At 54.8% G+C, this 20570-nt stretch overlaps 1 protein-coding gene across 1 annotated transcript in view; it reads left to right on the top strand.

The window, feature by feature from the left end:
- kdm5c (lysine demethylase 5C) overlaps positions 1-20570 on the top strand; it is a 125685-nt gene that overhangs the window by 102023 nt on the left and 3092 nt on the right. The window contains exons 17-22 of the mRNA XM_070869043.1: positions 3433-3571; positions 4310-4489; positions 8057-8197; positions 13677-14216; positions 15431-15503; positions 18558-18742. Of these exons, the coding sequence (XP_070725144.1) occupies positions 3433-3571; positions 4310-4489; positions 8057-8197; positions 13677-14216; positions 15431-15503; positions 18558-18742 (1258 nt within the window). The remainder of the gene's footprint in view (positions 1-3432; positions 3572-4309; positions 4490-8056; positions 8198-13676; positions 14217-15430; positions 15504-18557; positions 18743-20570) is intronic.

The raw sequence follows: 20570 nt of genomic DNA, 5'->3' as shown, positions 1-20570 counted from the left end.
CGTCGGGTAGAATGTGGGAGGCCAGCCAGGAGTGCGTTAGAACAGTCGAGTCCGGATGAGGGCTTCAGCAGCGGATGAGCTGAGGCAACGGCGGAGACGGGCGATGTTACGGAGGTGGGAATAGGCGGTCTTGGTTATGCTGCAGATATGTGGCCAGAAGCTCATTTCAGGGTCAAATATGACAGCGAGGTTGGGAACAGTGTGGTTCAGCCTTAGACAGAAGTTGGGGAGAGGGATGGAGTTTGTGGCGGGGACCATAAACAATGGCTTCGGTCTTCCCAATATTTAATTGGAGACGATTTCTGCTCATCCAGTACTGGATGTCGGACAAGCAGTCTGACAATTCAGAAACCGTGGCACTCGGAGAAAAGATTGTATATCGGAAATATGGGTCTCCCCCCCCCCCCCCCACCCCCGGGATGTAGTGGTTTTATTTATAATAATAACGTTTATTTATACAGCACCTTTAACGTAGTAAAAAGTCCCAAGGCGCTTCACAACAGTGTTACAGACAAACAGATAAATTTGACACAGAGCCACAAAAGAAGAAATTAGGGCAGGTGAAGAGGTCGGTTTTAAGGAGTGTCTTAAAGGAGGAAAGAGAGATTTAGGGAGGGAGTTCTAGAGCTTGGGGCCCAGGCAGCTGAAGGCACGGCCACCAATGGTGGAGCAGTTAGAATGAGGGATGCTCAAGAGGGCAGAATTTGAGGAGCGCAGACATCTTGTGGGATTGTGAGGCTGAAATAGATTACAGAGATAGGGAGGGGCGAGGGCCATGAAGATTTGTAAACCAGGATGAGAATTTTGAAACCGGGAGCCAATGTAGGTCAGCGAGCACAGGGGGTGATGAGTGAGCGGGACACGGTGCGAGTTAGGACACGGGGTCAGCGAGCACAGGGGGTGATGGGTGAGCGGGACTCGGTGCGAGTTAGGACACGGGGTCAGCGAGCACAGGGGGTGATGGGTGAGCGGGACTCGGTGCGAATTAGGACACGGGGTCAGCGAGCAGAGGGTGATGGGTGAGCGGGACTCGGTGCGAGTTAGGACACGGGACAGCCGATCTTTGGACCACCTCTCGTTTACGTCGGGTAGAATGTGGGAGGCCAGCCAGAAGTGCGTTGGAAGAGTCACGTATGGAGGTAACAAAGGCACGGATGAGGGTTTCAGCAGCAGAAGAGCCGAGGCGGGGTCGGGCGATGTTACGGAGGTGGTAATAGGTAGTTTTAGTTATGCCGCGGAAAGTTTAGCGGCAATCATTCACTATGCATTCGACAAGTGGACCTTCTTCAAACCTCCCCCCCACCACCACCACATGCCCCCACCAAGCAATCCTTCCACATACGCGTGCTCCCATTCCACACTGTACGTGTTATAGCTGGGTAGGTGGGACAACATGGGATGAGGGACTTCATTTACGCAGAGAAGCTGGGTTGTTTCCCCTTGGAGCAGAGAAGGTTAAGGGGAGATTTAATGGAGGTATTATAGCGAATAGTTACAGCACGGAAGGAGGCCATTCGGCCTGTCGAGCCCGTGCCGGCTCTCTGCAAGAGCACCTCAGTCAGTCCCACTCCCCCGCCCTTTCCCCGCAGCCCTGAAAAATATTTTCCTTCAGCTACTTATCCAATTCCCTTTTTGAAAGCCACGATTGAGTCTGCCTCCATCGCCCTCTCGGGCAGCGCATTCCCGATCCTAACAACTCGCTGCGGAAAACAAGTTGTTCCTCGTGTGGCCTTTCTGCCGATCGCCTTAAATCTGTGTCCTCTGGTTCTCCACCCTTCCACCAATGGGAACAGTCTCTCTCTCTCTCTCTCTCTCTCTACTCTGTCCAGACCCCTCATGATTTTGAACACCTCGATCAAATCTCCTCTCAACCTTCTCTGCTCCAAGGAGAACAGGCCCAGCTTCTCCAGTCTATCCCCCTCACTGACATCCCTCATCCCTGGAACCATTCTCGTAAATCTTTTATGCACGTTCTCTAAGGACGTCACATCCTTCCTAAAGTGCAGGGCCCAGAATTGGACACAACACTCCCGTTGAGGCTGAACCAGTGTTTTATACAGGTTCATCATAACTTCCTTACTTTTGTACTCTGTGCCTCTATTTATGAAGCCCAGGATCCCGTAAGCTTTTTTAATCGCTTTCTCAACCTGCCCTGCCACCTTCAACGATCTGTGCACATATACCCCCAGGTCTCTCTGTTCATGCACCTGCTTTTGGGTTGTACCCGTCAGTTTATATCACCTCTCTTCATTCTTCCAACCAAGATGTATCACTTCATAATCATGAGGGGTTTTGATAGAGTAGATCGGGAGAGACTGTTTTCAGTGGCAGGGAGGGTCAGTAACCAGAGGACACAGATGTAAGATAATCGGCAATAGAAGCAGAGGGAGCAGGAGACTTTTTTTCACCCGGCCAGTTGTGGTCGGGAACGCGCTGCCTGAAAGGGCGGTGGGAGCAGATTCAGTAGTAATTTTCAAACGGGGGAATTGGATAAATACTGGAAGGGGAAAATGTGCCGGGCTGTGGGGAAAGAGCAGGGGGGGTTGTGGGACTGATTGCATCGCTCTATGTCACCGAGCCGGCACGGCACAGGGCTTGATGGGCCCGATGGCCTCCTCCCGCGCTGTACGCTTCTCTGCATGGCTCAGAGACATGGACCATGTACAGTAGACACCTCAAGTCGCTGGAGAAATACCACCAACGTTGTCTCAGAAAGATCCTGCAAATCCCCCGGGAGGACAGAAGCACCAACGTTAGCGTCCTCGACCAGGCCCAACATCCCCAGCATCGAAGCACTGACCACAGTCGACCAGCTCCGCTGGGCAGGACCACATTGTCCGCATGTCCCCCCGACACGAGACTCCCAAAGCAAGCGCTCTACTCGGAACTCCTTCACGGGCAAACGAGCCAAAGGTGGGCAGAGGAAACGTTACAGGGGACCACCCTCAAAGCCTCCCTGATAAAGTGCAACATCCCCCACCGACACCTGGGAGTCCCTGGGCCCAAAGACCAGTCCGCCCTAAGTGGAGGGAGTGCATCCGGGAGGGCACTGAGCACCTCGAGTCTCGTCGCCGAGAGCGTGCAGAAACCAAGCGCAGGCAGCGGAAGGAGCGTGCGGCAAACCAGTCCCACCCTCCCCTTCCCTCAACCACTGTCTGTCCCACCTGTGACAGGGACTGTGGTTCTCGTATTGGGCTGTTCAGCCACCTAAGGACTTTTTTTTTTTAAAGAGTGGAAGCAAGTCTTCCTCGATTCTGAGGGACTTCCGAGGGATGATGATGATGGTTTTCTGATTGTAACGGGTGCTACTGAGCCCGAGAATCGAGCATGGGTCGGGGCTGGAGGGTCGGTTCCTGCAGCACACATGTCTCTCCTTCAGTCGATTGAGTTTGCAATCACGTGCTTTGTTTCTCTCAAATGATTCTCCATCAGGCAGAAGCACCCGCCCGCCACGCTGGAAACCATCATCAAGGAAGCAGAGAACATTCCTGTGCAGCTGCCCAACATCCTGGCTCTGAAAGAGGCACTGTCGAAAGCGAGAGCCTGGATCGCAGACGTCGAAGAGATTCAGGCAAGTCCTCCCAGAACGGGCGCCTCTCGTGTAGGTACGTCAGCCCTGACTCAGTGGGCAGCACACTCGTCTCTTGAGTCAGAAGGTTGTGGGTTCAAGTCCCACTCAAGGGAGCTGAGCGCATATACCCAGGCTGACACTCCCAGTGCAGCACTGAGGGAGCGCCGCACTGCGTTGTTGGAGGGGCGGTACTGAGGGAGTGTCGGAGGGGCGGTACTGAGGGAGCGCCGCACTGTCGGAGGGGCGGTACTGAGGGAGCGCCGCACTGTCGGAGGGGCGGTACTGAGGGAGCGCCGCACTGTCTGAGGGGCGGTACTGAGGGAGCGCCGCACTGTCGGAGGGGCGGTACTGAGGGAGCGCCGCACTGTCGGAGGGGCGGTACTGAGGGAGCGCCGCACTGTCGGAGGGGCGGTACTGAGGGAGCGCCGCACTGTCGGAGGGGCGGTACTGAGGGAGCGCCGCACTGTCGGAGGGGCGGTACTGAGGGAGCGCCGCACTGTCGGAGGGGCGCTACTGAGGGAGCGCCGCACTGTCGGAGGGGCGGTACTGAGGGAGCGCCGCACTATCATGGTTTAACGTCTGCACCTCCAACGGTGAAGCGCTCCCTCAGTGCTGGCACCGGCGGTTATCGGCCTAAATTGTGGGGGTCGGGTCTCGAACCCACGACCTTGTGTCCCGGGGGTGAGAGTGCGACCCACCGAGCCACCTCACTAATGAACTGATGGCTCTTCCTTCTAGAATGGAGATCACTATCCCTGCCTGGATGACCTGGAGGGCCTGGTCGCAGTGGGCCGTGATCTGCCGGTGCGGATGGAAGAACTACCTCACCTGGAGAGCCAAGTGACGACAGCGCACTCCTGGAGGGAGAAAGCAACTAAGACCTTCCTCAAGAAGAACTCCTGTTACACTCTACTCGAGGCAAGTATTGCCAACACCGACCTTCCGAGGCACCAGTGTATGGAGATCGCCTACACTGGTGGAGGGGGGGATGGAACGCCAACCACACCCGCACCCCGGGCTGTACCTGCCCTGGGAGTGTTTGATGGGACAGTGGAGAGGGAGCTTTACTCTGTATCTAACCCCCTGTACCTGCCCTGGGAGTGTTTGATGCGACAGTGTCGAGGGAGCTTTACTCTGTATCTAACCCCCTGTACCTGACCTGGGAGTGTTTGATGCGACAGTGTAGAGGGAGCTTTACTCTGGATCTAACCTCCTGTACCTGCCCTGGGAGTGTTTGATGGGACAGTGTAGAGGGAGCTTTACTCTGTATCTAACCCCCTGTACCTGCCCTGGGAGTGTTTGATGGGACAGTGTAGAGGGAGATTTACTCTGTATCTAACCCCCTGTACCTGCCCTGGGAGTGTTTGATGGGACAGTGTACAGGGAGCTTTACTCTGTATCTAACCCCGTGCTGTACCTGCCCTGGGAATGTTTGATGGGACAGTGTAGAGGGAGCTTTACTCTGTATCTAACCCCCTGTACCTGCCCCGGGAGTGTTTGATGGGACAGTGTAGAGGGAGCTTTACTCTGTATCTCACCCCCTGTACCTGCCCTGGGAGTGTTTGATGGGACAGTGCAGAGAGAGCTTTACTCTGTATCTAACCCCCTGTACCTGCCCTTGGAGTGTTTGATGGGACAGTGTAGAGGGAGCTTTACTCTGTATCTAACCCCCTGTACCTGCCCTGGGAGTGTTTGATGGGACAGTGTAGAGGGAGCTTTACTCTGTATCTAACCCCCTGTACCTGCCCTGGGAGTGTTTGATGGGACAGTGTCGAGGGAGCTTTACTCTGTATCTAACCCCACGTACCTGCCCTGGGAGTGTTTGATGGGACAGTGTAGAGGGAGCTTTACTCTGTATCTAACCCCCTGTACCTGCCCTGGGAGTGTTTGATGGGGACAGTGTGGCGGGAGCTTTACTCTGTATCTAACCCCCTGTACCTGCCCTGGGAGTGTTTGATGGGACAGTGTAGAGGGAGCTTTACTCTGTATCTAACCGCGTGCTGTACCTGCCCTGGGAATGTTTGATGGGACAGTGTAGAGGGAGCTTTACTCTGTATCTAACCCCCTGGACCTGCCCTGGGAGTGTTTGATGGGACAGTGCAGAGGGAGCTTTACTCTGTATCTAACCTCCTGTACCTGCCCTGGGAGTGTTTGATGGGACAGTGTAGAGGGAGCTTTACTCTGTATCTAACCCCGTGCTGTACCTGCCCTGGGAATGTTTGATGGGACAGTGTAGAGGGAGCTTTACTCTGTATCTAACCCCCTGTACCTGCCCCGGGAGTGTTTGATGGGACAGTGTAGAGGGAGCTTTACTCTGTATCTCACCCCCTGTACCTGCCCTGGGAGTGTTTGATGGGACAGTGTAGAGAGAGTTTTACTCTGTATCTAACCCCCTGTACCTGCCCTTGGAGTGTTTGATGGGACAGTGTAGAGGGAGCTTTACTCTGTATCTAACCCCCTGTACCTGCCCTGGGAGTGTTTGATGGGACAGTGTAGAGGGAGCTTTACTCTGTATCTAACCCCCTGTACCTGCCCTGGGAGTGTTTGATGGGACAGTGTAGAGGGAGCTTTACTCTGTATCTAACCCCACGTACCTGCCCTGGGAGTGTTTGATGGGACAGTGTCGAGGGAGCTTTACTCTGTATCGAACCCCCTGTACCTGCCCTGGGAGTGTTTGATGGGACAGTGTAGAGGGAGCTTTACTCTGTATCTAACCGCGTGCTGTACCTGCCCTGGGAATCTTTGATGGGACAGTGTAGAGGGAGCTTTACTCTGTATCTAACCCCCTGGACCTGCCCTGGGAGTGTTTGATGGGACAGTGCAGAGGGAGCTTTACTATCTATCTAACCCCCTGTACCTGCCCTGGGAGTATTTGATGGGACAGTGTAGAGGGAGCTTTGCTCTGTATCTAACCCCGTGTACCTGCCCTGGGAGTGTTTGATGGGACAGTGTAGAGGGAGCTTTACTCTGTATCTAACCCCCTGTACCTGCCTTGGGAGTGTTTGATGGGGTCAATGTAGAGGGAGCTTTACTCTGTATCTAACCCCCTGGACCTGCCCTGGGAGTGTTTGATGGGACAGTGCAGAGGGAGCTTTACTATGTATCTAACCCCCTGTACCTGCCTTGGGAGTGTTTGATGGGGACAGTGTGGCGGGAGCTTTACTCTGTATCTAACCCCCCTGTACCTGCCCTGGGAGTGTTTGATGGGACAGTGTAGAGGGAGCTTTACTCTGTATCAAACCCCGTGCTGTACCTGCCCTGGGAGTGTTTGATGGGGTCAATGTAGAGGGAGCTTTACTCTGTATCTAACCCCTTGGACCTGCCCTGGGAGTGTTTGATGGGACAGTGCAGAGGGAGCTTTACTATGTATCTAACCCCCTGCACCTGCCCTAGGAGTGTTTGATGGGACAGTGTAGAGGGAGCTTTACTCTGTATCTAACCCCCTGTACCTGCCCTGGGAGTGTTTGATGGGGTCAATGTAGAGGGAGCTTTACTCTGTATCTAACCCCCTGTACCTGCCCTGGGAGTGTTTGATGGGACAGTGTAGAGGGAGCTTTACTCTATATCTAACCCCGTGCTGTACCTGCCCTGGGAATGTTTGATAGGGACAGTGTAGAGGGAGCTTTACTCTGTATCTCACCCCCTGGACCTGCCCTGGGAGTGTTTGATGGGACAGTCCAGAGGCGCTTTACTATGTATCTAACCACCTGTACCTGCCCTGGGAGTGGTTGATGGGACAGTGTAGAGGGAGCTTTACTCTGTCTCTAACCCCCTGTACCTGACCTGCGAGTGTTTGACGGGATTGTGTAGAGGGAGCTTTACTCTGTATCTCACCCCCTGTACCTGCCCTGGGAGTGTTTGATGGGACAGTGTCGAGGGAGCTTTACTCTGTATCTAACCCCCTGTACCTGCCCTGGGAGTTTTGATGGGACAGTGTAGAGGGAGCTTTACTCTGTCTCTAACCCCCTGTACCTGACCTGCGAGTGTTTGACGGGATTGTGTAGAGGGAGCTTTACTCTGTATCTCACCCCCTGTACCTGCCCTGGGAGTGTTTGATGGGACAGTGTCGAGGGAGCTTTACTCTGTATCTAACCCCCTGTACCTGCCCTGGGAGTGTTTGATGGGACAGTGTAGAGGGAGCTTTACTCTGTATCTAACCCCGTGCTGTACCTGCCCTGGGAGTGTTTGATGGGACAGTGTAGAGGGAGCTTTACTCTGTATCTAACCCCCTGTACCTGCCCTGCGGGTGTTTGATGGGACAGTGTAGAGGGAGCTTTACTCTGTATCTAACCCCCTGTACCTGCCCTGGGAGTGTTTGATGGGACAGTGTAGAGGGAGCTTTACTCTATATCTAACCCCCCGTACCTGCCCTGGGAGTGTTTGATGGGACGTGCAGTCGCTCGTCTCTTACTCTCCATTGCTGCCGAAGCTCTGTGCTGTCCGATTGCGAGCGCCCCGTGCTGATCGCCGATCGGTATTTTGCAGGTGCTGTGCCCGTGTGCCGACGCCGGCTCGGACAGCGTCAGGAGGGCCAAGTGGAAGAAAGCGAAGGAGAACTTATTGGACAAGGCTGACACCGACGGCCTCGGGTTATCGGCGCAGGACATCCGAGATCCGGGATCGATAGTCAGTCCCACTTTTTTTTCTTCCCGCAAGTTTACAAAGGGTTAAATTCCGAGTGCACATCGCGACAGACTGGGCTTGCGTTCCCTCGAGTGTCGACGATTAACGGGCGATCTGACCGAGGGCTTTGCGAGGATTAAAGGATTTGTCCGGGTAGGAGGGGGAGGCGGGGGGAAGAGAGAGAGTCCAGAACAAAGGGGGCTGTCACCTTCAAATCAGAGCCAGGACGTTCAGTGGTGATGTCAGGAGGCACCTCTTCACACACAGGGCAGTGGGAATCTGGGACTTTCTGTGCCACCGCCCCCCCCAAAAAAAACAGTTGAGGCAGGGGGTCATTTGGAAATGTCGCGACTGAGATAGGTAGATTTTTGTACGGTATTAAGGGTTACAGGACCAATGCGGGTAGCTGGAGTTAAAATACAGACTGGCTGTCATCTCATTGAATGGCAGAACAGGCTCGAGGGGCTGAACGGCCTCCTCCTGTCCCTAATGTAACAGGCTCGAGGGGCTGAACGGCCTCCTCCTGTCCCTAATGTAACAGGCCCGAGGGGCTGAACGGCCTCCTCCTGTTCCTAATGTAACAGGCTCGAGGGGCTGAACGGCCTCCTCCTGTCCCTAATGTAACAGGCCCGAGGGGCTGAACGGCCTCCTCCTGTTCCTAATGTAACAGGCTCGAGGGGCTGAATGGCCTCCTCCTGTTCCTAATGTAACAGGCTCGCGGGGCTGAACGGCCTCCTCCTGTTCCTAATGTAACAGGCTCGAGGGGCTGAACGGCCTCCTCCTGTCCCTAATGTAACAGGCTCGAGGGGCTGAACGGCCTCCTCCGGTCCTTACTGTAACAGGCTCGAGGGGCTGAACTGCCTCCTCCTGTTCCTAATGTAACAGGCTCGAGGGGCTGAACGGCCTCCTCCTGTCCCTAATGTAACAGGCTCGAGGGGCTGAACGGCCTCCTCCTGTTCCTAATGTAACAGGCTCGAGGGGCTGAACGGCCTCCTCCTGTTCTTAATGTAACAGACTCGAGGGGCTGAACGGCCTCCTTCTGTCCCTAATGTAACAGGCTCGAGGGGCTGAACAGCCTCCTCCTGTTCCTAATGTAACAGGCTCGAGGGGCTGAACGGCCTCCTCCTGTCCCTAATGTAACAGGCTCGAGGGGCTGAACGGCCTCCTCCTGTTCCTAATGTAACAGGCTCGAGGGGCTGAACGACCTCCTCCTGTTCCCAAATAACAAACGAGAAAAAGAACACTGCGTCTTTTCTTTATTTACATGTGCTAGGATATCCCAACACAACGCATTTTACCAATGCAAAATCAGACTTTGTCACGAGAGCAGAGATGTCACTGAATGGAACTAGAGGAGCTGATCGGCCTCCTCATGTTCATAGAAACATAGAAAATAGGTGCAGGAGTAGGCCATTCGGCCCTTCGAGCCTGCGCCACCATTCGGTAAGATCATGGCTGATCATTCCCTCAGTACCCCTTTGCTGCTTTCTCTCCATACCCCTTGATCCCCTTATCTGTAAGGGCCATATCAAACTCCCTACTTGAATATATCCAATGAACTGGCATCAACAACTCTCTGCGGCAGGGAATTCCACAGGTTAACAACTCTCTGAGTGAAGAAGTTTCTCCTCATCTCAGTCCTAAATGGCCTACCCCTTATCCTTAGACTGTGTCCCCTGGTTCTGGACTCTCCAACATCGGGAACAATCTACCCGCATCTAACCTGTCCCGTCCCGTCAGAATCTTGTATGTTTCTATGAGATCCCCTCTCATCCTTCTAAACTCCAATGTATAAAGGCCCAGTTGATCCAGTCTCTCCTCATATATCAGTCCAACCATCCCAAGAATCAGTCTGGTGAACCTTTGCTACACTCCCTCAATAGCAAGAATGTCCTTCCTCAGATTAGGAGACCAAAACTGAACACAATATTCCAGGTGAGGCCTCACCAAGGCCCTGTACAACTGCAGTAAGATCTCCCTGCTCCTATACTCAAATCCCCGAGCTATGAAGGCCAACATGCCATTTGTCTTCTTTATCGCCTGCTGTACCTGCATGCCAACTTTCAATGACTGATGAACCATGACACCCAGATCTCGGTGCACCTCCCCTTTTCCTAATCTGCCACCATTCAGATAATATTCTGTCTTCACGTTTTTGCCCCCAAACTGGATAATCTTACATTTATCCACATAATACTGCATCTGCTATGCATTTGCCCACTCACCCACTCACCCTGCAGCCTCCTAGCATCCCCCTCACAGCTCACACCGCCATCCAGTTTAGTGACATTTGCAAACTTGGAGATATTACACTTAATTCCTTCATCCAAATCATTAATGTATATTGTAAATAGCTGGGGTCCCAGCACTGAGCCCTGCGGCACTCCACTAGTCACTGCCTGCCATTGTGAAAAGGACCCGTTTACCCCGACTCTCTGCTTCCTGTCTGCCAACCGGTTCTCTATCCACGTCAGTATAATACTCCCAATACCATGTGCTTTGATTTTGCACACCAATCTCTTGTGTGGGACCTTGTCAAAAGCCTTTTGAAAGTCCAAATATACCACATCCACTGGTTCTCCCTTATCCACTCTACTAGTTATATCCTCAAAAAATTCCAGAAGATTTGTCAAGCATGATTTCCCTTTCACAAATCTATGCTGACTTGAACCAATCCTGTCACTGCTTTCCAAATGCGCTGCTATTTCATCCTTAATAATTGATTTAAACATTTTCCCCACTACTGATGTCAGGTTAACCAGTCTATAATTACCCGCTTTCTCTCTCCCTCCTTTTTTAAAAAGTGGTGTTACATTAACTACCCTCCAGTCCATAGGAACTGATCCAGAGTCGATAGACTGTTGGGAAATGATCACCAATGCATCCACTATTTCTAGGGCCACTTCTTTAAGTACTCTGGGATGCATACTATTAGGCCCCGGGGATTTATCGGCCTTCAATCCCATCAATTTCCCCAACACAATTTCCAGCCTTATAAGGATATCCTTCAGTTCCTCCTTCTCACTAGACCCTCTGTCCCCTAGTACTTCTGGAAGGTTATTTGTGTCTTCCTTCGTGAAGACAGAACCAAAGTATTTGTTCAATTGGTCTGCCATTTCTTTGTTCCCCATTATAAATTCACCTGAATCCGACTGCAAGGGACCTACGTTTGTCTTCACTAATCTTTTTCTCTTCACATATCTATAGAAGCTTTTGCAGTCAGTTTTTATGTTCCTGACAAGCTTCTTCTCGTACTCTATTTTCCCCCTCCTAATTAAACCCTTTGTCCTCCTCTGCTGAATTCTAAATTTCTCCCAGTCCTCAGGTTTGTTACTTTTTATGGCCAATTTATATGCCTCTTCCTTGGATTTAACACTATCCTTAATTTCTCTTGCTAGCCACGGTTGAGCCACCTTCCCCGTTTTATTTTTACTCCAGACAGGGATGTACAATTGTTGAAGTTCATCCATGTGATATTTAAATGTTTGCCATTGCCTATCCACCGTCAACCCTTTAAGTATCATTTGCCAGTCTATTCTAGCCAATTCACGTCTCAAACCATTGAAGTTATCTTTCCTTAAGTTCAGGATCCTAGTTTCTGAATTAACGGTGTCACTCTCCATCTTAATAAAGAATTCTACCATATTATGGTCACTCTTCCCCAAGGGGCCTCGCACAACAAGATTGCTAATTAGTCCTTTCTCATTACACATCACCCAGTCTCGGATGGCCAGCCCTCTAGTTGATTCCTCAACATATTGGTCTAGAAAACCATCCCCAATACACTCCAGGAAATCCTCCTCCACTGTATTGCTACCAGCTTGGTTAGCCCAATCAATATGTAGATTAAAGTCACCCATGATAACTGCTGTACCTTTATTGCACACATCCCTTATTTCTTGTTTGATGCTGTCCCCAAACTTACTACTACTGTTTGGTGGTCTGTACACAACTTCCACTAGCGTTTTCTGCCCTTTGGTATTCCGTAGCTCCACCAATATCGATTCCACATCATCCAGGCTAATGTCCTTTCTTACTATTACATTAATTTCCTCTTTAACCAGCAATGCCATCCCGCCTCCTTTTCCTTTCTGTCTATCCTTCTGAAATGTTGAATACCCCTGGATGTTGAGTTCCCAGCCTTGGTCACCCTGGGGCCATGTCTCCGTGATGCCGAATGTAACAGGCTCGAGGGGCCGAACGACCTCCTCCTGTTCCTAATGTAACAGGCTCGAGGGGCTGAACGGCCTCCTCCTGTTCCTAATGTAACAGGCTCGAGGGGCTGAACGGCCTCCTCCTGTTCCTAATGAAACAGGCTCGAGGGGCTGAACGGCCTCCTGTCCCTAATGTAACAGGCTCGAGGGGCTGAACGGCCTCCTCCTGTCCCTAATGTAACAGACTCGAGGGGCTGAACGGCCTCCTCCTGTCCCTAATGTAACAGGCTCGAGGGGCTGAACGGCCTCCTCCTGTTCCTAATGTAACAGGCTCGAGGGGCTGAACGGCCTCCTCCTGTCCCTAATGTAACAGGCTCGAGGGGCTGAACGGTCTCCTCCTGTCCCTAATGTAACAGGCTCGAGGGGCTGAACGGCCTCCTCCTGTCCCTAATGTAACAGGCTCGAGGGGCTGAACGGCCTCCTCTTGTCCCTAATGTAACAGGCTCGAGGGGCTGAACGGTCTCCTCCTGTTACTAATGTAACAGGCTCGAGGGGCTGAACGGCCTCCTCCTGTCCCTAATGTAACAGACTCGAGGGGCTGAACGGCCTCCTCCTGTTCCTAATGTAACAGGCTCGAGGGGCTGAACGGCCTCCTCCTGTCCCTAATGTAACAGGCTCGAGGGGCTGAACGGCCTCCTCCTGTCCCTAATGTAACAGACTCGAGGGGCTGAACGGTCTCCTCCTGTTACTAATGTAACAGACTCGAGGGGCTGAACGGCCTCCTCCTGTTCCTAATGTAACAGGCTCGAGGGGCTGAACGGTCTCCTCCTGTTACTAATGTAACAGACTCGAGGGGCTGAACGGCCTCCTGTCCCTAATGTAACAGACTCGAGGGGCTGAACGGCCTCCTCCTGTCCCTAATGTAACAGGCTCGAGGGGCTGAACGGCCTCCTCCTGTTCCTAATGTAACAGGCTCGAGGGGCTGAACGGCCTCCTCCTGTCCCTAATGTAACAGGCTCGAGGGGCTGAACGGCCTCCTGTCCCTAATGTAACAGGCTCGAGGGGCTGAACGGCCTCCTGTCCCTAATGTAACAGGCTCGAGGGGCTGAACGGCCTCCTGTCCCTAATGTAACAGGCTCGAGGGGCTGAACGGCCTCCTGTCCCTAATGTAACAGGCTCGAGGGGCTGAACGGCCTCCTGTCCCTAATGTAACAGGCCCGAGGGACTGAATGGGCCTCCTCCTGTTGCTATTTCTTAGGTGCCTAGGGTTTCTTTTTTCTGACGTGTTTTTTTTTTCCCTCCCTCGCCCCACCCCCCACCCGTGCCAGATTCTGGCTTTCAAAGGAGCGGAGCAGAAGGAGAAGGAGGGTATCCGCGCCTTGCGGCAGAGGAACGCTCCGCGGCCTCGCTCGGACCAGCCGGCGGATCGGGCGGACGTCTGCGTGTGCGGCCAGCCGGCGGGGGAGCTGATGCTGCAGTGCGAGCTATGTCAGGACTGGTTCCACGGCAGCTGTGTGCTGTGCCCCAAGCTGACAGGCCAGAGGCACTCGCCGGCCTGGTGGGAGTGGGACACCAAGTTCCTGTGCCCGCTGTGCCTGCGCTCGCGCCGGCCCCGGCTAGAGATCATCCTGTCGCTGCTGGTGGCCCTGCAGAAGCTGCCGGTCCGGCTGCCTGAGGGCGAGGCGCTGCAGTGCCTGACCGAGCGGGCCATCATGTGGCAGGACCGGGCGCGGCGGGCCATGGTGGCCAAGGAGGTGTCGGGCGTCCTCGACCGGCTCACCGAGCTGCGGCACCGGCAGCAGAACCAGATGGCCAAGGAGACCATCGCGCTGAAGGAGAGGAGCCGGGCAGGGAACCACCAGCGGAAGGTAAGGAGCAGGCCGTACCGTGCTAGGTTATTGCAGGGGCGGTACTGAGGGAGCGCCACGCTGCGCTGTTGGAGGGGCGGTACTGAGGGAGCGCCGCGCTGCGCTGTTGGAGGGGCGGTGCTGAGGGAGCGCCGCGCTGTCGGAGGAAGCGCCGCACTGTCGGAGGGGCGGTACTGAGGGAGCCCCGCACTGTCGGAGGGGCGGTACTGAGGGAGCGCCGGAGGGGCGGTACTGAGGGAGCGCCGCACTGTCGGAGGGGCGGTACTGAGGGACCCCGCACTGTCGGAGGGGCGGTACTGAGGGAGCCCCGCGCTGTCGGAGGAGCGGTACTGAGGGACCCCCACGCTGTCGGAGGGGCAGTACTGAGGGAGCGCCGCACTGTCGGAGGGGCGGTACTGAGGGAGCGCCGCACTGTCGGAGGGGCGGTACTGAGGGAGCGCCGCACTGTCGGAGGGGTGGTACTGAGGGAGCGCTGCACTGTCGGAGGGGCGGTACTGAGGGAGCGCCGCACTGTCGGAGGGGCGGTACTGAGGGAACGCCGCACTGTCGGAGGGGCGGTACTGAGGGAGCCCCGCACTGTCGGAGGGGCGGTACTGAGGGACCCCCACGCTGTCGGAGGGGCAGTACTGAGGGAGCGCCGCACTGTCGGAGGGGCGGTACTGAGGGAGCGCCGCACTGTCGGAGGGGCGGGACTGAGGGAGCGCCGCACTGTCGGAGGGGTGGTACTGAGGGAGCGCTGCACTGTCGGAGGGGCGGTACTGAGGGAGCGCCGCACTGTCGGAGGGGCGGTACTGAGGGAACGCCGCACTGTCGGAGGGGCGGTACTGAGGGAACGCCGCACTGTCGGAGGGGCAGTGGTGAGGGAGTGGGTGGAGGAGGCTTGTCGGGCATGACTGAAATCAACTGAACTAAGCTGGCAGTTGGCGATGGTTTGCCGGGAGCGTGTGCGTCTGTGCGGTGTGCGAGATCTATGCTGAATTGGCAGGGCGGGAGAGGTGTGGAGGGTCGGTGGTTGAATCGTACGTAGCCCAGCACGCTGGTTCATGCCTCGGCGTGTCCGCGGCCAAGTTCCACATCTCCCTCGCGCAGTTTAGGGACGATCGGGAATCGCTTGTTGACGCTCAAGGCCCTGGACTTGCCTGGGTGCCGGAGCCCACAGGCCGTGTGGGGCGACGGGTTCTGCTGTCGGTAAAGGCCATGTGATTTTATTCCAGGGGGACGTGCCGAAGGCTGACACGGTGGAATTGGTACCGGAGGAAAATAGCATCAGTGCCACGAAAATAACAGGTGACTGGCTGGAAATGTGTGTCTCCCTCTCCCTCCCCCCCCCCCCCCCGCTCGCTCGCTCTCCCTGCCCCACTCGCTCTCCCTGCCCCGCTCGCTCTCCCTCTCCCTCCCTCCCCCGCGCTATCTCCCTCTCTCTCCCTCCCCCGCGCTATCTCCCTCTCCCTTCCTCCCTCCCCCGCGCTATCTCCCTCTCCCTTCCTCCCTCCCCCGCGCTATCTCCCTCTCCCTTCCTCCCTCCCCCGCGCTATCTCCCTCTCCCTTCCTCCCTCCCCCGCGCTATCTCCCTCTCCCTTCCTCCCTCCCCCGCGCTATCTCCCTCTCCCTTCCTCCCTCCCCCGCGCTATCTCCCTCTCCCTTCCTCCCTCTCCCGCGCTATCTCCCTCTCCCTTCCTCCCTCCCCCGCGCTATCTCCCTCTCCCTTCCTCCCTCCCCCGCGCTATCTCTCTCTCCCTTCCTCCCTTCCCCGCGCTATCTCTCTCTCCCTTCCTCCCTCCCCCGCGCTATCTCTCCCTTCCTCCCTCCCCCGCGCTATCTATCTCTCCCTTCCTCCCTCCCCCGCGCTATCTCTCTCTCCCTTCCTACCTCCCCCGCGCTATCTCTCTCTCCCTTCCTCCCTCCCCCGCGCTATCTCTCCCTTCCTCCCTCCCCCGCGCTATCTCTCCCTTCCTCCCTCCCCCGCGCTATCTCCGTCTCCCTTCCTCCCTCCCCCGCGCTATCTCTCTCTCCCTTCCTCCCTCCCCCGCGCTATCTCTCCCTTCCTCCCTCCCCCGCGCTATCTCTCCCTTCCTCCCTCCCCCGCGCTATCTCCGTCTCCCTTCCTCCCTCCCCCGCGCTATCTCCCTCTCCCGCGCTATCTCCCTCTCCCTTCCTCCCTCCCCCCGCGCTATCTCCCTCTCCCTTCCTCCCTCCCCCGCGCTATCTCCCTTTCCCTTCCTCCCTCCCCCGCGCTATCTCTCTCTCCCTTCCTCCCTTCCCCGCGCTATCTCTCTCTCCCTTCCTCCCTCCCCCGCGCTATCTATCTCTCCCTTCCTCCCTCCCCCGCGCTATCTATCTCTCCCTCCCTCCCTCCCCCGCGCTATCTCTCTCTCCCTTCCTCCCTCCCCCGCGCTATCTCTCTCTCCCTTCCTCCCTCCCCCGCGCTATCTCTCTCTCCCTTCCTCCCTCCCCCGCGCTATCTCTCTCGCCCTTCCTCCCTCCCCCACGCTATCTCTCTCTCCCTTCCTCCCTCTGTCTAACACAGAGAGAGAGAGAGAGAGACAGGAAAAATAACCTGGAAACCAAATGCCGCACAGGTAACAGGGCGATGTCTGGAGAGTGCGTTGTGATCGGCGTAACAGTGGTGATGAACTTAAAGGATGCAGGTCCCTCACTGGGTGTGGGAACGATATAATGCATTGTGTGTGCTGACATCCCTAACTTCATAAACCCCCTGTAACCAACCGGGCTGAGTTTCTGCAATATCACCACGGGCGCACAATCTCAAACCCAGCACAGCCACCAGGGGGCCTCAGCCTTCAACTAAAGCAGGTTCAGAACCTTGGGAACCCCATTGAAGGAGGGGGCTTTCCCCAGTGCTGGCACTGGTTGACCGTCTGCACAACTGGTGACACGGGAGGAAGGAAGTCTCCAGGTTTCATCGTCCTGCCCGCTGAATGACAGGCGGGAATCTAATCGAGTAGTTCGGGGGGTTTATATATAGAATAACAGATACCCGGGGGTGAGTTACAGGCTGGAATCTAATCGAATGGTTCGGGGGGTTTATATATAGAATAACGGATACCCAGGAGTGAGTTACAGGCTGGAATCTAATCGAGGGGTTCGGGGGGGTTTATATATAGAATAACAGATACTCGGGAGTGAGTTACAGGCTGGAATCTAATCGAGGGGTTCGAGGGTTTATATATAGAATAACAGATACCCGGGAGTGAGTTACAGGCTGGAATCTAATCGAGGGGTTCGGGGGTTTATATATAGAATAACAGATACTCGGGAGTGAGTTACAGGCTGGAATCTCATCGAGGGGTTCGGGTGGTTTATATATAGAATAACAGATACTCGGGAGTGAGTTACAGGCTGGAATCTAATCGAGGGGTTCGGGTGGTTTATATATAGAATAACAGATACCCGGGAGTGAGTTACAGGCTGGAATCTAATCGAGGGGTTCGGGGGTTTATATATAGAATAACAGATACCCGGGAGTGAGTTACAGGCTGGAATCTAATCGAGGGGTTCGGGGGTTTATATATAGATTAACAGATACCCGGGAGTGAGTTACAGGCTGGAATCTAATCGAGTGGCTCAGGGGGTTTATATATAGAATAACAGATACTCGGGAGTGAGTTACAAGCTGGAATCTAATCGAGGGGTTCGGGGGGGTTTATATATAGAATAACAGATACCCGGGAGTGAGTTACAGGCTGGAATCTAATCGAGGGGTTCGGGGGGTTTATATATAGAATAACAGATGCCCAGGAGTGAGTTACAGGCTGGAATCTAATCGAGGGGTTCGGGGGGGTTTATATATAGAATAACAGATACCCGGGAGTGAGTTACAGGCTGGAATCTAATCGAGGGGTTCGGGGGGTTTATATATAGAATAACAGATACTCGGGAGTGAGTTACAGGCTGGAATCTAATCGAGGGGTTCGGGGGGGGTTTATATATAGAATAACAGATGCCCGGGAGTGAGTTACAGGCTGGAATCTAATCGAGTGGTTCGGGGGGTTTATATATAGAATAACAGATACCCAGGAGTGAGTTACAGGCTGCAGTAATTGTATTCTGAAATCTTGCTCCCGTCTCCCGTTGGGCTAAGATAAGTTGCTGGAGATGAAAACTGTGTAAAAATGTAAGTTTGATGAACAGTTAACTTCGTTTTGGAGAGAGATAACTGTGGGGTTAATTCCGCTGTAACGTGCTTGGGATGTGAGCGATGTTGAACGCCTCTCGGGGAGAGCAATGAGGCGGCGGCGGTGCGTATAAACTGTCCAGGCCCTCGGTGTAAGCAGTGTACTCTTTTCCCCCGCCCCCCCCCCCCCCCCCCCCCGTTTGCAGATGTGGACGAGCTCCGTCTCGAATGCCCGGCCGTCGAGCTCTCGGAGGCTGTGCAACAACAGCTGGAGGAGCTGATGACGGACGGGGACCTGCTGGAAGTGACGCTGGATGAAAACCACAACATCTGGAGGATCCTGCAAGCGGTGCGCTCGCCCCCCCGGGAGAAGATCCAGAACCTGCTGCAGGTGAGCCGGAACGAGCGAGCAGTGCGGGCCGGGAATCGGGGAAGTGCCGGTGGCTGGTGTCGGTATCGGCATTAGCCGAGGGGCGAAACCGGTCAGGATCGATCTAAAGAAACTGTTTCCTCTGGTGTGGAGGGGGGGGCATCTTAAAATTCCAGCCAGGCCGTTCAGGGGGGATGTCAGGAAGCATTTCTTCACACACAGGGCCGTGGGAATCTGGAACTTTTTAATTCCAGATTTATGCTGAACTGCAAAAAAACACTGGTTAGGCCGTAGCTGGAGAACTGCATGCAATTCTGGTCACTGCATTACAAGAAAGATGGATTGCACTAGAGAGGGTACAGAGGAGATTTACCAGGATGTTGCACTGGAGAGAGTACAGAGGAGATTTACCAGGATGTTGCACTGGAGAGGGTGCAGAGGAGATTTACCAGGATGTTACACTAGAGAGGGTGCAGAGGAGATTTACCAGGATGTTGCACTAGAGAGGGTACAGAGGAGATTTACCAGGATGTTGCACTAGAGAGGGTACAGAGGAGATTTACCAGGATGTTGCACTAGAGAGTGTACAGAGGAGATTTACCAGGATGTTGCACTACAGAGGGTACAGAGGAGATTTACCAGGATGTTGCACTAGAGAGGGTACAGAGGAGATTTACCAGGATGTTGCACTACAGAGGGTGCAGAGGAGATTTACCAGGATGTTGCACTGGAGAGGGTGCAGAGGAGATTTACCAGGATGTTGCACTGGAGAGGGTACAGAGGAGATTTACCAGGATGTTGCACTGGAGAGGGTACAGAGGAGATTTACCAGGATGTTGCACTGGAGAGGGTACAGAGGAGATTTACCAGGATGTTGCACTAGAGAGGGTACAGAGGAGATTTACCAGGATGTTGCACTAGAGAAGGTACAGAGGAGATTTACCAGGATGTTGCCGGGACTGGAGAATTTTAGCGATGAGGAAAGATTGGAGAGGCTGGGGTTGTTTTCTTTGGAACAGAGGAGGCTGAGGGGAGATTTAATTGAGGTGTGAGGGGCCTGGATCGAGTGGATAGGACGGACCTGTTCCCTTGGCAGAGGGGTCAACAACCAGGGGGCAGAGATTGAAAGTAATTGGGGGGGAGGTTTAGAGGGGGTTTGAGGGGAAATGTCTTCACCCAGAGGGTGGTGGGGGTCTGGGGGGGAACTCGCTGCCTGAAAGGGCGGTAGAGGCAGAAACCCTCACCACATTTGGATGTGCGCTCGAAGTGCCGTAACCCACAGGGCTACGGACCCAGAGCGGGAAAGTGGGATTAGACCGGGATGGTTCTTGGTCGGCCGGTGCAACGCGGACACGATGGGCCGAATGACATCTGTGACTCTTCCCTAAAAAGCTGCCGGGGACGGGGGAGCTGTCGAAAACGTTAAGACTGAGATTGATTGATTTTTTGTTGGGTAATGGTATTGAGGGTTACAGAGCCAAGAGGGGCAGGTTTGAGGGAGCGCCGCTCTGTCGGAGGGGCGGTACTGAGGGAGCGCCGCACTGTCGGAGGGGCGGTACTGAGGGAGCGCCGCACTGTCGGAGGGGCGGTACTAAGGGAGCGCCGCACTGTCGGAGGGGCGGTACTGAGGGAGCGCCGCACTGTCAGAGGGGCGGTACTGAGGCAGCGCCCCACTGTCGGAGGGGCTGTACTGAGGGAGCGCTGCACTGTCGGAGGGGCAGTACTGAGGGGGAGGGACAGTACTGAGGGAGCGCCTCACTGTCGGAGGAGTGGTACTGAGGGACCGCAGCACTGCGCTGTCGGAGGGGCGGTACTGAGTGGGTGCCGCACCGAGGGAGCGCCGCACTGT

The sequence above is a fragment of the Pristiophorus japonicus genome, chromosome 32 (assembly GCF_044704955.1).
Source record: "Pristiophorus japonicus isolate sPriJap1 chromosome 32, sPriJap1.hap1, whole genome shotgun sequence".
NCBI lineage: Eukaryota > Metazoa > Chordata > Chondrichthyes > Pristiophoridae > Pristiophorus > Pristiophorus japonicus.
This window is presented reverse-complemented; position numbering and strand designations above follow the sequence as displayed.